The 22,667-nt window shown below is 46.6% G+C and overlaps 1 protein-coding gene across 1 annotated transcript; it reads left to right on the plus strand.

Moving 5' to 3' along the window:
* The first annotated feature begins 342 nt into the window (after positions 1–342).
* On the plus strand, positions 343–15,578 carry SIX6 (SIX homeobox 6). Its single transcript, XM_028739035.2, has 2 exons — positions 343–1,022; positions 14,522–15,578. The coding sequence occupies exons 1-2, from the start codon at positions 451–453 to the stop codon at positions 14,697–14,699; spliced, it is 750 nt and encodes a 249-aa protein (XP_028594868.1). The 5' UTR covers positions 343–450; the 3' UTR covers positions 14,700–15,578.
* Positions 15,579–22,667: the final 7,089 nt, after the last annotated feature.

Genomic DNA, 22,667 nt, shown 5'->3' on the forward strand with positions numbered 1-22,667 from the left:
GCGAAAGGTTAGCCAAGCGAGCGCCTGAAGCGCGCAAAAGGAGGAGGAGGAGGAGGGGAAGGAAGGGTAAGAGAGAGAGAGAGAGATGCTTTTTACCCCTTATCTGGAGGGCTGAAGAGAGAGCGAGAGAGCGCGCGCTGGCTTTCTGAACCCAGGAGAAAAGCCAAGAAGCGTGGCCTCCGCCAAAACCAGCGCCGCTGTTTGGAGAGGCTCGGCTCTGGGAGTCGCTTCCGACGCGTGGAAGAGTCGCCGCAACCCTGCAGCCCCATAACTAAGGGACGAGGCGCCTGGACCCGCGGTAGAGGCAGCCCAGCCCGAGGCGCGGAGAAGAGGCGCCTTGATTCGGCGTTCCCCGCGGATTGCGCGCAAGAGGTGACCCGGAGAAAGCGTGGTCGCCAGCAGCCCCAGCCATCCCTCTCGCCTGCCCTGGCCCCCTCGCCGGCCGCCTCCATGTTCCAGCTGCCCATCCTCAACTTCAGCCCTCAGCAAGTGGCCGGGGTGTGCGAGACCCTGGAGGAGAGCGGCGACGTGGAGCGCCTGGGGCGCTTCCTGTGGTCGTTGCCGGTGGCGCCGGCGGCTTGCGAGGCTCTCAACCGCAACGAGTCGGTGCTGCGCGCGCGCGCCATCGTGGCCTTCCACGCCGGCAACTACCGCGAGCTGTACCACATCCTGGAGAACCACAAGTTCCCCAAGGAGTCGCACGCCAAGCTGCAGGCGCTGTGGCTCGAGGCGCACTACCAGGAGGCCGAGAAGCTGCGCGGCCGCCCGCTGGGGCCGGTGGACAAGTACCGCGTGCGCAAGAAGTTCCCGCTGCCGCGCACCATCTGGGACGGCGAGCAGAAGACGCACTGCTTCAAGGAGCGCACGCGGCACCTGCTGCGAGAGTGGTACCTGCAGGACCCTTACCCAAACCCCAGCAAAAAGCGAGAGCTGGCCCAAGCCACCGGACTCACCCCCACGCAGGTGGGCAACTGGTTCAAAAACCGCAGGCAAAGGGACAGGGCCGCCGCCGCCAAGAACAGGTCGGTAGCGCACGGCGGGGATGGACCGAGGAGGAGGAGGAAGATCTCGGGGGAGGGTGGCTGGCGGGGTGGCGACCGCGCCGCTATAGATACACTCATACCCTTCCTAGTCTCTTGCGCGCACTCACGAATTCTCCAAACACAGCTACGAATATTGAGTTCCAGTTGCGCTGCTGGCACTGCAAGAAAAGGAGATGGTCCTCTTATTCCGCCCCCCTCGCCTGGCGATTTCTCCTTCTCGTGCCCCCACGTCCTCACCCCATTTTATTGGGTTAGTTGTTCCATGCCCAGGGGCCTCAAAGCGGACTAGCGCCCGCTTGGAATCCCCTTTGCAGCGACCGTCTCCGCTCCCAAATAGCGGGGAGGCGAGGGTGCGAATCCTGCTGCTCTCTTCCCCGGCCCGCGCCAGATTCACTTGGTTAGCTTCGTTTGCTGTCTTTGGGTATTAGCTTTTGCGACCGAATCGAGATAGCAGCTAACGTAGGCAGGAGGCAGATACTCAGGCGAAAATTCATGTTCAGGTTTCCAGAATAGGGCCCATTAAGCTGAAAGCTCTGCACAATAACACCCCCCCTCCTTTTAAGTAAGTTGAATTGGATCTGAATTCGTAGGGGGGAATCCGGGAAGCCGTTCGTGTGAATCTGCTCCGTTGAAACAGATTGGGGTTTTTAAACTTCGCCTTAAGGTGCCTGAAGACCGCATATGCAAAATGTGCTTAAAATCTCCCTATCCCACGGCCGCCTTAACATTCACTTTGGAGCAAGTCCTCGCTAATCTCGCCCTCCCAATTCAGTCCAAAGAGCAAGGACTTTGGAGGAAATTTGCAGTACAGTTTTATGCACCTTTACTCAGAAGTAAGTCATACTGAGTACAGTGAGGCTTGCTCCCTAGATACAGTACAGCGTTTAGGGTTTTACTTTCCCCTGCTCGAATTTCCCACAGAGCGGGTTTGTGGGAGGAGACAAGTAAGACTGTGAGCTTCTTTTGTCCACCCGGATCCTAAGCCCGGAGCTGGGAAATGAGTTGCAAAACAAGTATTAAATTACCAATTTAGGATCAAGCCACATTGATATCAGCGGGGCGGACTGCCATTTAGAAACCAGATTTCCTGTAACCGATTTCCAGAGGAGCAGCCTTGATCGCCTTTTGCAGAATAAGCAACGCTGCAGCGTTGTGGGACCTCCAAGAAAAAACTAATTAATTGTGGCATAAGCTTCCTTGAGCTGAGCAACATCAGATGCACAAAGCATTATCCTGAGTTGCTGGTACATAGTTGGGTGGGGGCTTGTAAAAAAAACTTGAGGCCAGGGAGATATGAGATGCAGAAATGTCATTTTACTTCCAAGTAAGTATGTTGAGGATCAGCCGGGCAGTTACACCTGCCTACTTTTCTGCAGCATCCCTGTATCTGTAGAGGTGTATTGCTGTTGAGACTGTTGCATCCTGCATTTTAATTAATGTATGGGACATCTTTTTGGAAATTAATTTATGAAACATATTTTTGGAAGGGAAGGAAACAAGGCAGGTTTGGAGAACTGATTCTTCAAACAATTAAAATTAAAGAAGGAAAGAATGCAGGTACATGACATAGGATATAGGTTTTTTTTCTATTTTAAAATCTATTTTTTACTATTGTTATCTCCTCTAACAATTCATCTACAATTAAAGTTTTGGCTTTCATTTTTCTTTTAATTTCCTTTGACTATCCAGCACATCATCTCTGCTTGACTAAAGGAAAAAATGCATTGCCTGTATGTATGAATGCATACATAGGTAGAGACCAGCTGATGGGTTTAAAATAAGCATATCTTAAAATACAATATCTATTTCACTACCGGGGGTTATCATTTAATACCATTATGCCATGCTTGCTGATACCCATCTATACAGATGGATATTTCTAATACTGTTAATGCTATCTGGTGCATAACCTCGTTAATGGCTCATTTAAAACAAGCATTTCCGTGGATCAAGCTGATTGCTCGCCTGTCCTAAATGCACGTGTAGCTACCTTAAAATCATGTTTATAAGAAGTAAAGTCCCCTTTACCTCGAAAGAAGATATTCCCAAGTGTATATGGACACGGGACCACACTTAAGTGATTCTTTTTTTTTAAATGGCTTACTTTGAGTAATGAGTTTCGAATCAGTCTCTAAATGCATACAACCACGAGCAGCCACTTTTAATTTAAAACCAGGAGCAACTCGCGAGCAAAGTGTTTGAGCAAAATACTTCTTCCCCTGTTGAGAAGTATGTGGTATGGCTACGCCATTCTCCTTTTAAGCAGCTGTCCGTTCGTCCACCCATTTTCTAAATTTTCTAAAAGGACATAGACACACTGCTGTGTTTCAGTGCAAAGACACAACAGTAGTAAATGCCTGTATTCGACTGCAGCAAGACCCACTTCCAACAGAATTCAGAACGATGGTATCTTGAAAGATATGGTTCTTAAAGCCTCTTTACCAGGGCAGTAGACAGCTGGATTGAACCTGTCAAATATTCAGTTGTGATTCATGCATATTTTAAGGTACATGCCATTCCTAGGAAATTCACATCAGCTTCCCTTCACCATTATCCTTTATCCCTCTCTAGGGTTATGGATACAGCCCATAATTTTAAAAAGATGCTCAATGTTGCCATTTAAGCGTAGAACAAAACTAGGACTTTTATTTAGCCAAACAGGGAGCTGGTTTAAGGACTGCCTGGGGAGCTTGACGTAAGGAATAAATAGGGAAAGTAAAAAGAAGAAGAAGAAGCCTAGCTTAGAATGGGAAAGGATTTCTGATGACAATTAGGTGCACTAATTAGCACGAATGACCTATATTTTGCAGGAGGCGTGTTTACGATTCCATTGTGCCAAAGTGCTTGAATGTAAACCAGTTTAGCTGCACGGACTTCAGTAGGATTCTTTCGGCTTAAATCCAATAGGATTCTTTCGGCTTAAGTCTGTGAATCCGACTAACATTAACAATCCCATACAGACTTACCTAGGAGTAAATCCTGATTTTCTGAGTAAACATAGATAGGCTTCCATCTTACAAAGTTTAAATGTGAGGGCGATGCACACCAATGTATAAATAACTTGCAATGAGAGAGACAGAAATGAGAGAGACAGAGAGGGGGGAAATTGCTGGGGGACAAGCAGTTTTTGCGATCCAGTCGAAGTATATACATTCTTGAATCTATTCCTCAGTTACAACCGGTGAAGAAGAAAGAGAGTTTTGCAATATGCATGCAGCTATAATCCCATTGCAGGTCTACTTGGAAGTAAATCTTTCTGAGCTCAGGTGCACACGGGATTGCAGCTGTAAAGAGATTCTTAAATTCAGGCAGGCCCACAAAAGCCAATGCGGCAAAACTGGAAATTAAAGGGCTTTTATTTTAAGTGGGTTGCGGATTCTTCAACTGAGAGAAAGGCTAAGAGAGAAAAAGCAGACTGTGTTTAAAAACGGCCCTGCTGTTTGTTTTTAAAAAGTATTTTCCAAATCTACTCTGGATTGCTCAGAGCTAAAATCGGTTCTAATCTTAACATCCTTGAAAGCTTTGTTCAGAAAATACTCTTCTTTGTTCTGTATTTTTGTGGATGTGTCATTTCTAAACAGTATTGACCCTTTATTTCATAAATGTTTATAAAATAAGGGCAGAGCAATAGCACACAAGAAAATATCATATTACAAAAACAAAATTTAAAACCCGGTGCACTTGAGAGTGGATGTTCCATTTATACAATAAATACAAATAATGAATCCAGTGAAAAAACACTGTTGTTGGTTCTAAACTATCCTTGGTGGGAATCAGTTGTAGGACATTCCTTAATCTACTGGAGAGGAGCTGATTCCAATCCATAGTGCAATCTGCAAAAACTGCATTTCCTCCCCATTGTAGTGCAAGTGTGGTTAAATTTATTGGAACTGGGGGCGGCGGGGGGGGGGGACAGACAATATTTTGAAACACTTGTGGGGACCTCAGCCGCCTCAAATAAGTGACCCAAGATATATTTCTGCTAAAAGTTGCTTGAAAGCAGGTGTGTATAAAAATACTATTACGACATATAGTTTGCAGAAATAGGAACTGCTGCTTCGATGCCAAATTATTGGATCGTCCCCCATTAATGTATTTGTCTTAGGTTTGGTAGCTAAAAAGAGCCGTTTCTATAGACGAGGCTTAACCCTCGGTGCTTAGATTAACACCGTTCTTCGGTTCTTTGTTCTAAGAGATGTAGTCAGCCGTAACAATGAGCCTGGCTCCATAAAGAGGGGAAGGGATGATGATGATGATGATGATAGAATAACAACACTAATAACAGTAAAACAGCATATATCAAGCAGTTGCAATATTTCACAGATGTATTTTATTTCAGCTCTGTAACACCCATGTTTGCCCGAGGCAGGTTTAATTTTAAAAAGGTGATTTTTAAAAAAAGAGAGGAGGGGTAAACATTACAATCTTAAATATGTTCCTAGATGCTATTCTGCAGGATGTGTTCCACATGCGCTTGGAAGTATTTCTGTCTTGAACTGGTCTTCCATGCCGATTCTACCCAGAGAGTGACTATTGTTAACTGGGTCCATGTGCTAAGTGTGTGTGCCTTTGCTTTTTTATATTAAAAAAGCTGTATGCGTGATGACTTCATCCATGTCGATAAGACTACAGCAGCTATTGTGAGGCAGAACAAAACAAAAAACCACTAAGAATCTTCTCAAAATACATTGATTTCGCCTTTTTCGCTGCTTTACTTTGAACGTTGCTCTTTTTGTACTTTTTGCAAATATGTTCAAGGCAGAACTACAAAAAAGCATTATGTGTTGAGAACATTTGTTGTGGACTTCTGTTGTGTCTGACAATAACTGCTCTAGCAGACCTTTTGAACATCACTCAACCCTGTGACCCTTCCCTACTGAAAATTTCAGAAACTGAAATGAATCCATATATATATATATATATATATATATATATGCTTTCGTAGATTTTCACGGGTACAGGAATGCAGGTTTTGGTGTCCTCGGGTGTCTTCCCGTGTAAAAGTTGGGGTGTCTAGGCGACGTTTCGACGAGGTCTCACTCGTCATCTTCAGGCTGGTGCTTTCGGCTTCTTGTTACTGGAACAGAGCAGGATCTCAGTGTTTGAGTTCCTATAAATACTGTTGAGGAGGTGTGGTGTATAGCCTCCAATGTTCTGGGCAGAGAGGAAGTTCCCAGGCTAGTGTGCCTTTTCTTCTTTTGTTCCTTAAGGATAAGGAACTTCCTCTCTGCCCAGAACATTGGAGGCTATACACCACACCTCCTCAACAGTATTTATAGGAACTCAAACACTGAGATCCTGCTCTGTTCCAGTAACAAGAAGCCGAAAGCACCAGCCTGAAGATGACGAGTGAGACCTCGTCGAAACGTCGCCTAGACACCCCAACTTTTACACGGGAAGACACCCGAGGACACCAAAACCTGCATATATATATATATATATATATATATATATATATATATATATATGGCCTTTGATTTATGTTTGAACATCACCTTCAAATTGTATGGGTTATTACACAAATGAAAACAATTACTCCCAATGAAAACAAAATGGGGGCCAAATAAAATGTAATTTACAAGGTCTGGGTGTATAAGTTGGCGGTATCATATAACATAGCGTTGCAAGAAAAATAACAGTAGAAATAATCGCATTTACAGAATCTGAAATAATATATGATGCGGAATGAGAAATGCATTCTTGAAAAGAAACTTCATCCAGAATATTACGGATATATATTAATGATGATAATAATGCAATTTGGAATTAGGGAAATAATTTAAATGCACAAATGGCTAAATTAAAACTGCATGAGTGGATCAGCTGGCAAGAGTTTTAAAACCTTGCAGTGGATGCAAATGCAGGCGTGGTGAATTTGCAAAGTTTGCAGAATGAGGAAGAGTCACAGCTTGTTCCAGTTGACCTGCCACACCCCCAGCCCCTAAAGCAGGACAAATACCCCCTTGAGTTATACCAATGGGTTTCTCAAACTTCCTGCATTCAGGAGGAATTTCCACCCTGATCTGTCTGCTGAGGCACCTGTGTGCATTTGTCAGGGAACCCCTGGCCATTGCAGAAAGATCATGGCACGAGGGACGCCCATCTCCTGTGCAAAGTGACCGACTGTTGCAGAATGCACACAACCCTTTTCTTTGGCTGTGCATTAAAGGGGAAAGTGGTAATACTCTTTCAGGGAAGCTTAGAAATGTAGAATTGCAAGGGATGCCTGGGGGAGGGGGGGGGGAGTCATCTAGTCCAACCCCCTGCCGATGCAGGAATCAACTGGCTTGTCTGTTGTTCCTGAACCTTTCACTGAGGACCTCTGACAAATTTCTGGAGTGTCTTAGGGTTCCCCAGGGAGAGGGTTTGAAACCTGTGGAACCCTGCACCAAAGTTAGGTAAAGGTAAAGGGACCCCTGACCGTTAGGTCCAGTCGTGACCGACTCTGGGGTTGCGGTGCTCATCTCGCTTTATTGGCCAAGGGAGCCGGCGTACAGCTTCCGGGTCATGTGGCCAGCATGACTAAGCCGCTTCGGGCAAACCAGAGCAGCGCACGGAAACGCCGTTTACCTTCCCGCCGGAGCGGTACCTATTTATCTACTTGCACTTTGACGTGCTTTCGAACTGCTAGGTTGGCAGGAGCAGGGACCGAGCAATGGGAGCTCACCCTGTCGCAGGGATTCGAACCGCCGACCTTCTGATCGGCAAGTCCTAGGCTCTGTGGTTTAACCCACAGCGCCACCCGCGTCCCTGCACCAAAGTGACACTGAAGTTATTTGTACATGCACGTGAAGTCATTCTATGACTGGCCATTTTAAATTGTGGAAGTGGCCTTGGCTAGGATAGCTGATGGGGAAGTGTAAGACACTGGCTACTGCAGCGTCAGAATAGGTGGTTAACAAGTGGATAGATGGATGGAGTTGGGAGCCACTAGGACCTAGCTGAATTTGGCAAACGTGGCTGCAACAGAAATCAGTGCTTAGGAGCCTTGAAGCTGATATGATGTTGCTAATAATAATAATAATAATAATAATAATAATAATAATTTTATTTATATCCCACCTCGCCAGCCAAAAGCTGGGCTCAGAGAAGCTAACAACAGTAAAAATAACACAGTCTACATAAAATCATAATCATTTTATTGAAATACATTCTAAAATCAATTCATTCCAAAATCAATTCACAGTCAAATTAATGGCAACCATTGGGCTAGAGTTCTATGAGGATTGCCGAAGGAGCGGGTCAGGCTATGCCTTGGCCAAAGGCCTGGTGGAACACCTCTGTCTTGCAAGCCCTGCAGAAAGATGTCAAGTCCCGCAGGGCCCTAGTCTCTTGTGACAGAGCGTTCCACCAGATCAGGGCCATGGCCGAAAAAGCCCTGCTGATAGGGCCAGTGTTGGGCATACTCATTTCTTTATACCTCTATAATCTCTGATTGAAGCAGGTTCATGAAGAAACACAAAAATAATAATATAATAATAATTTATTATTTATACCTCACCCATCTGGCTGGGCTTCCCCAGCCACTCTGGGCGGTTTCCAAAAAAATATTAAAATACCGTAATACATCAAACATTAAAAGCTTCCCTATACAGGGCTGCCTTCAGATGTCTTCTAAAAGTTGTGTACCATAATTCTTTATCTCCTTGACATCTGAAGGGAGGGTGTTCAACAGGGAGGGTGCCACCACTGAGAAGGTTCTCTGCCTGGTTCCCTGTAACCTCACTTCTTTCAGGGAGGGAACTGCCAGAAGGTCCTCGGAGCTGGACCTCAGTGTCTGGGCAGAACGATGGGGGTGGAGACGCTCCTTCAGATATACTGGACCGAGGCCGTTTAGGTCTTTAAAGGTCAGCACCAACACTTTGAATTGTGCTCAGTAATCCAAAGGAAGGCAAATATTTAGGGCAGGGTTGGCTAGTCTGTGGCCCTCCATATATTCCCAGACTCCTGTCATCACCTGCCAATGATCAGGGATGATGGGACTTGTGGTCCAATAACACCTGGAGGGCATCAGGTTCCCCCACCATAAAGGAAAGATAGAGTGATTTCAGAGGAGACAAAATGTGTCTTACACTGTTAGGTTGTAAGGATTTTTTTTAAATTTCCTTTGCAGTAGCTGAGTAGGTGAACAGGAAACGTACATCTTTAAGTAAGCTTTTGCCTTCTCTCACCTTCCAATGAAAGACAAAGAGTACAGATTCCAAGATAAGCTTTTGTCCTTTGGGGAAATAGCATGCATTGAAATAATAGTGAACAAGAGTGGCTTGGTTAAAGTGACATGGTTAAAGTGAATCTGTGGAACTCATTGACACAAGGCAAAGAGAATATGCTTTAAAAGTGCATTAGACAAATTCATGGAGGGTAGGTGTATCATTTGTTATTAATCATACAGTAATGCTATGATTAGAGTGGCTGGGGAAACCCAGCCAGATGGGCAGGGTATAAATACTAAAATAATAATAATAATAATAATAATAATAATAATAATAACAACGATGATGATGATGATGTCAAGGTCTAAATGATGTAAATATCTGAAATACTGCTTCCCTTCCAATAAACCCACTCATTTATTAACATCAACAGAGCAGGTCTTCTTGGTATTATTATTGTTATTATTATTAAAATTTGTATACTGCCCTATGCCCGCAGATCTCAAGCTAAAATCACAATATAAAAAACATAAAATGCATAATAAAAACAAAAACAAGAGCAACCCAATAATCCCCCGCCTCCACAAGACATTTTTAAAGGGTATTGTATGTCAATCAACCAAAGGCCTGGTCAAAGAGGAACATTTTTGCCTGGCACCTAAAGGTATAAAATGAAGGCTCAGGCCAAACCTCCCTGGGGAGAGCATCCCACAAATGGGGAGCCACTGCAGAAAAGGCCCCGTTGGAAGTTCCACTGCCCTCAGAAGTTTGAGTGGTGGTGCTCTGGGAGAGAGCATTCTCCTAAGTGGAGGAATTTCCTCCCCACGATTCCACTCAGGTCCCGATTGTAAGATTGTAAGCTTTGTTGGCCATCGGGAGAACAGAATGCTGGAGTAGAAGGGCCTTTGTCCTGGTCCAGCTATTTCTGTGTTCTTGTGGCTCATTAAAATGATTTATTAGTTCTTAAGTCTGCCTGGGCTTTTGTGAAACCAGAGAACCACTCTCCCTGTATGGATATGAGACCCCCACACCCTGCAATGTGCTGAGAGCAGCTGGGGAGTCCTAGTTCATGGGTAGGCAAACTAAGGCCCAGGGGCCGGATCTGGCCCAATCGCCTTCTAAATCCAGCCTGCGGACGGTCTGGGTATCAGCATGTTTTACATGAGTAGAATGTGTGCTTTTATTTAAAATGCATCTCTGGGTTATTTGTGGGGCATAGGAATTCATTCATTATTATTTTTTTCAAAACACAGTCCGGCCCCCCACAAGGGCTGAGGGACAGTGAACCATCCCCTTGCTGGAAAAGTTTGCTGACCCCTGTCCTCGTTCACTGAGAGCCAGTGTGGTGTAGTGGTTAAGAGCGGTAGACTCATAATCTGGTGAACTGGGTTCGCTTCCCCGCTCCTCCACATGCAGCTGCTGGGTGACCTTGGGCTAGTCACACTTCTCTGAAGTCTCTCAGCCCCACTCACCTCACAGAGTGTTTGTTGTGGGAGAGGAAGGGAAAGGAGATTGTTAGCCACTTTGAGACTCCTTTGGGTAGTGATAAAGTGGGATATCAAATCCAAACTCCTTCTTTGGAGGTCTTTAAGCAGAGGCTTGACAACCATATGTCAGGAGTGCTCTGATGGTGTTTCCTGCTTGGCAGGGGGTTGGACTCGATGGCCCTTGTGGTCTCTTCCAACTCTATGATTCTATGATTCTATGATTCCTCCTCTTCTTCTTCATTGCCCTCTCCATGCAAGCATGGAGAAGCATGGTGTCTAATGATGCAAACACGACTGCTATGGTGTCTGTTTTTGGCTAACAGAAGCAGAATAGTTAAGAGCTGGAGAAGTGGTAGGTTGCAATTCCTGAGGCAGTGGCAGAGCATATGATTGCGTTTCCACCTTTTGATAAGACGAAGAGGACTGTAGGGTTAGCACAGGGGTGCAAACAACATTAGAAGAGCCTAGTGGCGCATCCAGTCCACCATCCCGTTCTCACAGCAGCCTATCAGATGCCTCTGGGAAGCCCACAAACAAGACCTTAGTGCAACAGTGCAATTCAGCCCAGACACTGAGGTCCAGCTCCAAGGCCCTTCTGGCGGTTCCCTCACTGCGAGAAGTGAGGTTACAGGGAACCAGGCAGAGGGCCTTTTCGGTGGTGGCACCCACCCTGTGGAACATGCTCCCAGCCAATGTCAAGGGAAAAAACAACTGTCTGACTTTCAGAAGACACCTGAAGGCAGCCCTGTCTAGGGAAGTTTTTGATGTTTTATTGTGTTTTTAATATTCTGTTGGGACGCAGGTGGTGCTATGGTGTAAACCACTGAGCCTTGGGCTTGCCGATTGGAAGGTTGGCGGTTTGAATCCCCACAACGGAGTGAGCTCCTGTTGTTCAGTACCTGCTCCTGCCAACCTAGCAGTTTGAAAGCACGTCAAAGTGCAAGTAGATAAATAGGTACCACTCCGGCGGGAAGGTAAATTGCGTTTCCGTGCACTGCTCTGGTTTCACCAGAAGCGACTTAGTCATGCTGGCCACATGACCCGGAAAAACTGTCTGCGGACAAACGTCAGCTCCCTCGGCCAGTAAAGCGAGATGAGCGCCACAACCCCAGAGTCATTTGCGACTGGACTTAACTGTAAGGGGTCCTTTACCTTTAATATCCTGTTGGAAGCCGCCCAGAGTGGCTGGGTAAACCCAGCCAGATGGGCAGGGTATAAATAAATTATTATTATTATTATTATTATTATTATTATTATTATTATTACTATTACTACTGCTAATATTACTACTATTTGGTTTAGAGGCATACTGCGTCCAGCAGTGGACGCAAAACAGAGCCATCATGACTTGTAGCCATTGGTAGCCTTATTAGAGGAGATTACTTATTTTAAAGCCATCAAAGTTAGTGAACATCACTGCCACTTTGTGCAGTGCAGATCCATATGTGCAGATTCCATAGTTTAACTGCGCTGTGTGGAGAAGCCCTTTCTTTTATCTGTCCTGAATCCTCCAGCATTCAGCTTCATTGGAGTTCTCAGTTTTTCTGAAATGCCATGCATAAATTTTATACACTTCTTGCCTTTTACTAGGCTTTTCTCTAATCTGAGAAGTCCCAAATATTGCACTCTTTCCCAATAGGCAAGTTGTCCCATCCCCTCGATCCCGTTACCCTTTCAGGCTCTGCAACAGGGGTGCCAACTTGAATAAAATATTGGGGGTGCCAGGTCAGCCCTGCCCCACATAAATCGATCATATGACATGGCACATGCAAACCATTTGAATGGCATGCCCATTAACTTTGGGGGGCCCAGCCCCCTCAAATATTTTATTGGGGGCAAAGGGACTTTGGCCCCTAGGAGTTGGCTCCTCTGCTCTGCAATTACTTTTTTGAGATGAAGTGACCAAAACTGTAAATAATAATAATAATAATAATAATAATAATAATAATAATAATAATAAATAATAATAATATTTATACCCCACCCATCTGGCTGGGTTTCCCCAGATACTCTGGGCAACTTACAGCGTATGTAAAACATAATAAAACATCAAACATTAAAAACTTCCTGATGCAAGGCTGCCTTCAGATGTCTTCTAAAAGTTGTGTAGTTCTTTATCTCCTTGACATCTGGTGGGAGGGTGTTCCCCAGGAAGGGCACCACTACTGAGAAGGCCTTCTTTCTGGTTCCCTTCACTTCTCTCAATGAGGGAACCACCAGAAGACCCTCGGAGCTGGACCCCAGTGTCCAGGCTGAACGATGGGGGTGGAGATGCTCCTTCAGGTGTACTGGACCCAGGCTGTTTAGGGCTTTAAAGGCCAGCACCAACACTTTGGTTTGTGCTTTGAAACGTACCGTTTTCCAAATGCAGCCACACCACAGATTTCGGAAACTACAATTAATCCAGAATGCGGCAGCTAGACTGGTGACTGGGGGCGGCCGCCGAGACCATATAACACCGGTCTTGAAAGACCTGCATTGGCTCCCAGTACGTTTCCGAGCACAATTCAAAGTGTTGGTGCTGACCTTTAAAGCCCTAAACGGCCTCGGTCCAGTATACCTGAAGGAGCGTCTCCACCCCCATCATTCTGCCCGGACGCTGAGGTCCAGCGCCGAGGGCCTTCTGGCGGTTCCCTCATTGCGAGAAGCAAAGCTACAGGGAACCAGGCAGAGGGCCTTCTCGGTAGTGGCGCCCGCCCTGTGGAACGCCCTCCCACCAGATGTCAAAGCGATAAACAACTACCTGACATTCAGAAGACATCTTAAGGCAGCCCTGTTCAGGGAAGTTTTTAACATGTGTTTTTACTGTATTTTTGGTTTTTATGGAAGCCGCCCAGAGTGGCTGGGGAGGCCCAGCCAGATGGGCGGGGTATAAATAATAAATTATTATTATTATTATTATATTATTTGTAGAGGAAAGTATAGGCTTTTAATGCAGGTGAGACCCTGGGCTGCTCAAGGTGTGAAGAAGCATAATGAGTGACCACAAAGTGAAAGAGATGTGTTCATCTCTGCCAAAGAAACAGGGGTTCTCATTAATATGGTCTGCTAGGTGTGTGTGTGTGTGTGTGTGTGTGTGTGTGTGTGTTTTTAATGCTATAGTCTATTGCAATCATTTAATTAAAAAAATCATTGTGTCATTGTTTTGCTTATGGCTGTATTTTGACAATAATAACAAACATAATGGATTGTGTCCTGTGTTAACCCGACTCGGAGTAGATCCACTGCAAATAATGAACTTATGCCCATTGTGTTCAGCGGATCTGTTCTGAGTAGGATTTAGTTGGGAACATCATCATCACCATCACCATCATCATCATCATCATATAGATTGCGAATCTCCTTGGGAAAGGGCAGCTTGCAAATTTTTAGAAATTTTAAGTGTACTTGAAGCGGAATCAATGGAGTGCAGCTCATACCTAAATGCAGAAAGCATTATATATCCAAATGTATTACCGCCTTAATAATAATGATAATAATTTCATTATTTTTACCCTGCCCAAGCCCATCTGGCTGGATTAAATATGCACCACCAGAAAACAACAACAAATTTAGAAAACAAGTGTCTGGCGCTCACTGGCCCTCCTTAGCCCAAAGGTGGAGGGCCAGCATTGTTCCTTGCCCCTCTAGAAATATGAATGCACATTGCCCGGAAGCAGGAGGCTGCGTCTCGGTGCTTAGGATCCCTTGCTAGGTGGCTCAGGGATGGGCATCGGGGGTGCAGTGGGTGGGCCCGGAGACAGAGGTGGGGGTGTTCCGGAAGGAGGGAGGGGGCAGCCCTTGGTTATTTCCGCTGCCTCCCCAAAGTGACGGCTCCCTCTCGCTTCTCCCGCCGCAGGCTCCAGCAGCAGGTCTTGTCGTCGCAAGGCGCAGGGCGGTCGCTGCCGTCGGAGGAGGAGAGCGCCGGAGAGCCCCTCCTGGGCGCAGCCGCCAGCCCTGCCGCCAGCCTGTCCAGCAAAGCCGCCGCCTCCTCGGCCATCTCCATCACTTCCAGCGACAGCGAATGTGATCTGTGAGAAGGAAGAAGAGGAGGAGAGCAGGAGGAGGAAGGACTGACGGACGGACGGGGCGGCCGGGCGCGCGGGAGAGCCGAGGGCGCAGCAGCAGCGGTGGCACAGCCGCCTCCAGCCAAGCACTCCTCGCCAGCCAGTGCCTGTCTGCCTGCCTTGCCCGCCTTCACGGCTTCCTGCGCCGCTTTGCCTTGTCCGCAATCCCGGGCCCGACGGCTGGTGGCGGGCCTGCGGAGCAGCCGGAGTCTCCAAGGACAGTCCAGCCCGTCTGAAAAGCAGGACGCGAAAACGCTCGGAGAGACTCCGCTGACGCTTGTCCTCCCAGCGGCATCTTCGTCGCCTTCCATCCTTCAGCCAGGATCTGCTGTAAAGATGCCTCAAAAGTCACACACGCGCGCAGAGGGAGAAAGAGAGACGCCAAACCTAGAGGGAGGAGGATAGAAATTGCAGCTCCGTCGCCTGCCGCAAATCCTAATTCCTCCCTCTGGGGATTTCCAGCTGACAAATTGCTGGTGGTTGTTTTTCGGAGGTTGTTTGTTTGGTTTGGTTTGTTAGTTCGCTTTTATTTTTAAAAGTTTTTTTTATACATATACATATATATAAATATAAATATAAATATTCTATATAATGTTTATTGACTTATTTAAAGAATTGCTCTGTGGGTAGATTGTTTTTATTTGATTATCATAATTGCTATTATTAATTATTATTAATATTATTATTATAATTATTGTTTGAGGCTTGATGCCTGCGTGCGCTGGGGATTTAATTTCCTGGATCATGTGCAGCAGGACTAGGGATTGTAGGGGGAGGGGGCAGCCAAATCACAACAAACAGACCAAGAAACGAACAATTCCAGTGTAATAAAATAATAGGTGAGCGAAACTGAGATTCTTTCTTTCCCGTCCTTGACTCAAAACGCTTTTAAAACCAGGAGAAGGGTTGGAAGCGCTTTGTTTGTTCGTTTGCATGGATCTGGGGTCTAAACAAGGTCCACAGAGAGCACCTGGATGTGGATTTAAAAGAAAAGAAGTGAATTTAAAACCAAGCGTGATTTCCAGAAAACCAGAGTCTATCCACGTTCTTGAGCAACGCTTATTCATTTTCGTTGGTGCGCAAAAAAGAGAAGGCCTCTTATTGCGCTTGTGGGTTCAGCACCAAGGAGGTTTTACCGTCTTGGAGTAAAGCATTTTTGAGAGACAAACCGAGCCAAAGGAAGGAGGGTAGGGAGAGAGAAGGGAGCGTTTCGGTACACGAAGACAAAAGTCAGGAAAATCTTTGGGCCTTGGAAGAGAAAACAAGGCAGCAGTCTGTCTATCCAGACTTAGGTGTAGCTGTTTTATTAACTGCGTTGCAATGCCGTCCAGGAACCGAAGTTATCCGAGCCAGTTACTCTTTTTTTTAAATAAAGCAATTAAAATAACAGCATAATGCAATGAGGGGTAAGCCCTGATAAACTCAACGGGTCTACTAGGATCGCAGTGCACAGCTGCTCTTTGCAGAAACTAGAGGTTAGGTCGGAGCTGCAAAGATGGCATCTTTGCCTTTTCTGGCTTCTGAATTAAGCCCTGTTTGTACGCACAGCGGGCTAATGCAAGAGGGGGGGAAATATTGCAGCCATCTGGGTAACGCAAGATGTAGTTCCCGTGTCCTTTCAATATGGAAAACAGGGCAGATTTTCAACAGTGCTTACTTTAAAGTAAAAATATCCCGGGGATAACTTGCAGTTGACAGAGGATAAATTGGGCACCACACACCCACAATCCATCCTTTATGAGCATAAACTTGGCGCGCTTAAAAAAATGCTATTTACCTTCAACATACCAGTTTTATCCCCTTATGCTAGAGCGATCCTGTGCAAAGTGATGCATCGGATCAATGACTCTTTTGCGCGCTAATGCTATACACAGGATGGGGCGGAATAAATTTGCAACCCTACAGAATACTGACACACTTTCCTGAACACTTATTTGTAAATGTGTACAGAACTGGGCTGCACCGCTGGGAAAGGAGCCAGGATTTAAGTCTGGGGGGGGGCAGACTCCGTGTTATGGGGAGCAGGCTTCGTGTTGTGGGTACAGAACCTCAGTTAAAGTATTTTTCTTTATTTGATCTTGATTGGCTACGCCAATGGACCTTTCCCTTTTTAAAACCAACAGCTTTTTGTAAGGTGCACTCCAACTCGACTTAGCTTTTGGGTCCCGGGCTAATGTTGGAAAGCAAGTTGCAACCGATTGCAACAGGGTACTTTTGTTATTACATCAAAATCTCGCGTTTCTTCCGTTGTGGAACCTGAAGGCTGTTCCCGCGGGGTCCCCGAGTGGTCTCCTATCCAGGCCCTAACCAGACCTAGCCCTGCTTAGCTTCGCGTTGCATCCTGCGCCGCCGCCACCTTCTTGCGCCAAGACGGATGGAGAGCCCTTGTTTCCCTTTCACGAGCAGGTAAAAACAGCGGGCTCGTTGCACTGCTAGATCTCAAGCTCCGAAGCAGCCACACAACTCGATGTGTGGAGGCAGAGGGCACCTTGGCCGCCCGGTTCCCCCAGAATTTTGGGTGGAATATAGCAAGATTCCGGGCGCTTTGCCCGCTTAATTTTCTTCGCCGCGCGCTCGCTCCCTGACTCGGGTTTGCAGAGAAAGCCCGCGCCGAGAGGCAGCTAAGCTCCTTGCGCGCGTCTCCCCCTTCGCCAGCCCAGAGGATTTCACAATATTATACAATTTGAACGCTGATCTTTTAAATCACTTGAGCTGTGCTTTTTTCGGTCTCGCGTTTTGTCCTTGGGGACTCGGCTACCCGAATAAGCTGATTGCTTGCTTGCTTGGCTTGGCTTCTTTGCAGCGGGAGAAGGAAAGGGAGCGCGCAGGGGAACCTGCCCGAGTCCTCCCTCCCTCCATCCTCCCCCTCCCGCCTGCGTCGCCCCCTGTTTCTCCCCGCCGCCTGGCGAATTCCTAGAAGCCAAGCGCGGAGCCGGAGGCGGTTGCGGCTCGCGCGCGCTGCCTTCGCCCACAGCGCCTTCAGGGCCGGACCAAGACATTTTGCTTCCTGATGCGCACCGCAAAGAGAGCGCGAGAGAGCGCGCCGGGCAAGGGCGCTTGCAACCAGTGCAAGGCGTCTATGCGTGGGTGGTGGGGGTCATGTTATTTTGGCACCTACGGCAGAGACTTCCACGACGCACATGGTGGTTTTTGTTGTTGTTTTTTGCTCCTCGCTGGCAGCAAAAACCCAACAAGAATGCATTAAAGGGAGCCGCAACTAAAACGTTGGTGCCCTTTCATTCCATCGCTCCAAAACAGCTGCCTAAGGCAGACGCATGCCTAGGAAAATATACATCAGTCACGGATGCTTTAGTTGAGATTCCTGCATTGCAAGGGGTTCGACTGGAAAGCCCCTGGGGGTCCCACCCAGCTCTGCAATTCTTTGATTCTATAGGGTGCCTTGTAACGAGTCAGAACAACGCTTCACCTGCCATTGGTTCATCTCCGCCAATACTGTCTACACGGACTGGCAGCGGCTCTGCAGGGTTTCAGGCAGGAGTCTCCCCAAGCCCGAGCTGGAGATGACGTTGAGCAGGCATCCCCAAACTCGGCCCTCCAGCTGTTTTGGGACTACAACTCCCATCATCCCCTAGCTAACAGGACCAGTGGTCAGGGATGATGGGAGTTGTAGTCCCAAAACATCTGGAGGGCCGAGTTTGGGGAAGCCTGACGTTGAGGGTTGAAGTTGGGACCTTCTGAAGGCAGCCCTGTTTAGGGAAGCTTTTAATGTTTAACGGACTCTTGTATTTTAATATTTTGTTGGGAGCCGCCCAGAGTGGCTGGGGAAACCTAGCCAGATGGGCGGGGCATAAGTAATATATTATTATTATTATTATTATTATTATTATTATTATTATTATTATTATTATTATTATTATTATTACTTCTGCTTGCGGGGCAGACGCTCCGCCGCTCAGCCATCGATTCCCTCCTTGCGCTGCGCTCCTCGGCTGCTTTCTTTTTCTTATTATTTTTTATAATAATAATAAAAGAAATAATAAAAATAAGAATAATAGAAAACAAAACAGGGAAGGAAGGAAGGACGAATGAACCATTGAACAGACACTTACTTGCCTTACTGGTTATCACGGCGCCACTTGCTTCCGAGTGAACAGGACTGAGGTGCATAATAACATTTTACTCCTCAGTAACAAGACTCCTTGTTTCTGGGGGAATCAGGATTTGGTGTAAATCTCCATTTTAATCATCTCTTTCTTGCCTTAAGAAACATCCCATTTTCTCCAGTTTGGTACTGGAGACCCAAACAGCGACGAGATACCGGCTGGGTCTGTATGGAGGAGATACGCGCTCACGTCGCATTAAGCCCGCACTGCAGTTTGGTTGAGTACAGCTCCTCCCGGTGCCCCGCCATTAATGTGATTTAAATAGCGTGAAGGATTAATGCCGATAAAATAATAGACGTTTGAGGAGGGGAGGGCGCGCGCTGCGAACAGAAGGGAGAAAGGGATCTCCGTTAATTAGAATCCCTCTTTAATTAAAGGAGTGGGACATGCTGACGGCCCAGATCCAATAAAAAATTACTAAGAAGCGCTTGGGGTGCACTAGGATTCCATGCATGTTTACTGGGGAGTAAGTCCCACTGAGTTCAATGGAGACTTTCTCCTAAGTAAATGCATCTTGAATTGCAGTCTCACTGCCCAGCCCTATACATGTTTACTCGGGAGTAAGTCTCCCTGAGCTCAACTTGGCTTACTGCCGGTTAAGTGTGTATCTCAATAATAGCAGGAGGAAGATGGTCAGAAAAGTCAGACCAAGTAAATGGATAAACCAAACCACTTAGTTTTTTAGGGGGGGGGGGTGTGTCCACTATAAAATGGAAACTACAAAGTTTCTCTGGCTGGTACCTTATTTTGGAGCAATCCTCCCAATCCGATTAGGGTGCAGCCTTCATTCATCAGTTTGCAGCCTGTGAATTTTAACATAATTCATAAAAGAAAAACGAACCAGTATCTTCCTAGACTTTAGGAAGTTCTTAAAATGGCTGGCAGAGCAATCTTTTAGCTCATGGGTAGGCAAACTAAGGCCCGGGGGCCGGATCTGGTCCAATCACCTTCTCAATCCGGCCCACGGACGGTCCGGGAATCAGTGTGTTTTTACATGAGTAGAATGTGTCCCTGTATTTAAAATGCATCTCTGGGTTATTTGTGGGGCATAGGAATTTGTTCATTATTATTTTTTTCAAAATATAGTCCGGTCCCCCACAAGGTCTGAGGGACAGTGGACCAGCCCCCTGCTGAAAAAGGTTTGCTGACCCCTGCTAGCTGTCTACTCAGCAGAAGGTCCCATTGAGTTCAATGGAGCATACACCCCAGTAAATAAGTACAGGATTACAGCAACAATTGCACCAAGGGTGGCTAACCTGCGACCCTAACCTGCGACCATCTTCCATCAGCCCCAGGCCAATCCTGAAATGAATCCTGAACTAGTTGTTCTACAGGCTTGAAACCCCAGGCATGCGGGTGGCGCTGTGGGTTAAACCACAGAGCCTAGGACTTGCCAATCAGAAGGTCAGTGGTTTGAATCCCTGCGACGGGGTGAGTTCCCCTTGCTTGGTCCCTGCTCCTGCCAACCTAGCAGTTCGAAAGCACATCAAAGTGCAAGCAGATAAATAGGTACCACTCCAGCGGGAAGGTAAACGGCATTTGCGTGCACTGCTCTGGTTCGCCAGAAGCGGCTTAGTCTTCTGGCCACATGACCCGGAAGCTGTATGCCGGCTCCCTCGGCCAGTAAAGCGAGATGAGCATCGCAACCCCAGAGTCGGCCACGACTGGACCTAATGGTCAGGGGTCCCTTTACCTTTTTTACATGCCACTGTGCTCTTCAGGGCTTATCTAAGCCTTAAGCACGTGGGTGTAATGGGGGGGGGGAGCAAGGGGACAGCTGCCCGCTTAAATCAAGTAAATAAATAAAAAATACTAAGCCAAACGTTGAAATTGTAGAAAGATTTGGACAGATTTTCCTGAGCACGTGGGATCAAAATAAAGTGATTTAAAACAACTGTTATTGAGAGATTTCATTCCAAATCTGCTAGACAGAGCCAGACAGAGGACGATGACAGGTGGGTGCCATGTCCCCCCCTAACATAAATCCTGGCTATGCCCATGCTCAGTGGCGTAGCGTGGGGGGTGCACGGGGGGCCGGCCGCACTGGGCGCAACATCTGGGGTTAGGGCAAATCCACAGGTTAGGGGGCGCAAATCCACGGGTTAGGGGGCACAAATTACTTGCCTTGCCCCGGGTGCTGACAACCCACACTACGCCACTGCCCATGCTTAAGCAGGTGTCTAATGACCGCAAGTTGAAACCCTACACAAGTTGAAATCTATAAGACCTCTACTGCAATACTTTTCAAACTTTCCTAGAAATAAGTGTGGGGTGTATTATTACCAGAGCAGTCAAGTACAACATTTCCTGTTGCCTAGAATGGACACACAGGGGAATGTGGCTCCAGACAGGGAGGACTTCCTGTCATACCTGCTCTGAAGCTTCCTCCCCCTGTGTGTGACTAGGTAGATGTCTGTGACCCTAGCTGACCAGATAAAAGGGCTGGCCACCACCTCTCTCTTGGACTCCTACTCTCTTACTCTTACTCTTGGACTCTCCTGGCTCTTAGCCAGAGCATGGCTCAACCTTCACATAGGTTGGAGCCCACAAGCAGAAAGTCTGAGATGTAGCTCAGACTTCTTTTCACTGTAACCACAAGATAAGGCCTGCGTTCAGATTACTGCTGTGAACTGAATGTGAGTAAAACTTTATTCTTATTTTTAAAGAAGACTGTGTTGTGTTGTTATTGTTTTAAGAGGGAAATAAAGGGGGAATTTACCAGGAATAATCCAGACTGGACAAGCCAGATTGGATTGCTTAATTAAAGGATTCTAACGACTAAACAATTTGCTTCCAATAAGTTGCAAAGGGAATGTGCTCTGCCATTTACTCACCAGCGTTGAGTGAGGAGGGATAATATCAAAACAATATATCTTCTCCTACCTTCCTTAACATTCCCACAAAGAGCTGCTTTGAACACAGCAGGACTTACTCCTAGTTCCTGAGAATCACAGGTAGGTGGGGAAGCTATGCTGTTTTTAAAGTGGTGCAATACTGCTTTAAATGTATACAGTGGTGCCTTGCAAGACGAAATTAATTAAAGATGAAAAAGTTTTGTCGTCTTGCGATTTTTTTCGTATTGCGAAGCACGGTGTCGGAAAAGTTTTGGAAAAGCTTCAAAAATCACCAAAGTCTTCAAAAACCTCAAAAAAGGCTACCATACCGCGTGCTATGAGTTGCTCCTCGAAGTCAAGTCGCAACTGTATTAACGGTGTTAAGAAAAAGGAAACAAACTTGCAAGACGTTTACGTCTTGCGAAGCAAGCCCATAGGGAAAATCGTCTTGCGAAGCAGCTCAAAAAACAAAAAACCCTTTCGTCTTGCGAGTTTTCCGTCTTGCGAGGCATTCGTCTTGCGAGGTACCACTGTAATGCGTATGGGGGTCTTTGTGTTTGTGTGAAACCATTTTCTTTCTCCCTGCTTTGTTATTTGTCTCATCAACTTTATTGTGTGATCCCAGGTTCTAGGATCTTCTCTGGCGATCACTCGTAGCCGAGTAAGATTGTCTTCCATGAACACGGTCATAACAGTTGGTCCGTAAGTGACTGTGGAGGCCAATTCTGGATCCGTAAGTCCTTCCACAGTGGGGACATAGGTTTCCAAATGGTGGCTGTATTCCACTGCTTGGAACAGAGGCTGCATGCTTCTGAACCTATGTCCAGCATCTTTGAATGGGAGAATACTTCAGGAGTAAGCCCTGAGATAAAACCCCTACCTTTCAGGACATCTTCGGGAGAAGAAAAGGCTAAGGAATAAACCCTACACAAATGCGGAGTGGAGTCCCTAAGATGGTTGGATGGTGCCTTGTACACCTC

Source organism: Podarcis muralis, chromosome 1, assembly GCF_964188315.1.
Source record: "Podarcis muralis chromosome 1, rPodMur119.hap1.1, whole genome shotgun sequence".
NCBI lineage: Eukaryota > Metazoa > Chordata > Lepidosauria > Squamata > Lacertidae > Podarcis > Podarcis muralis.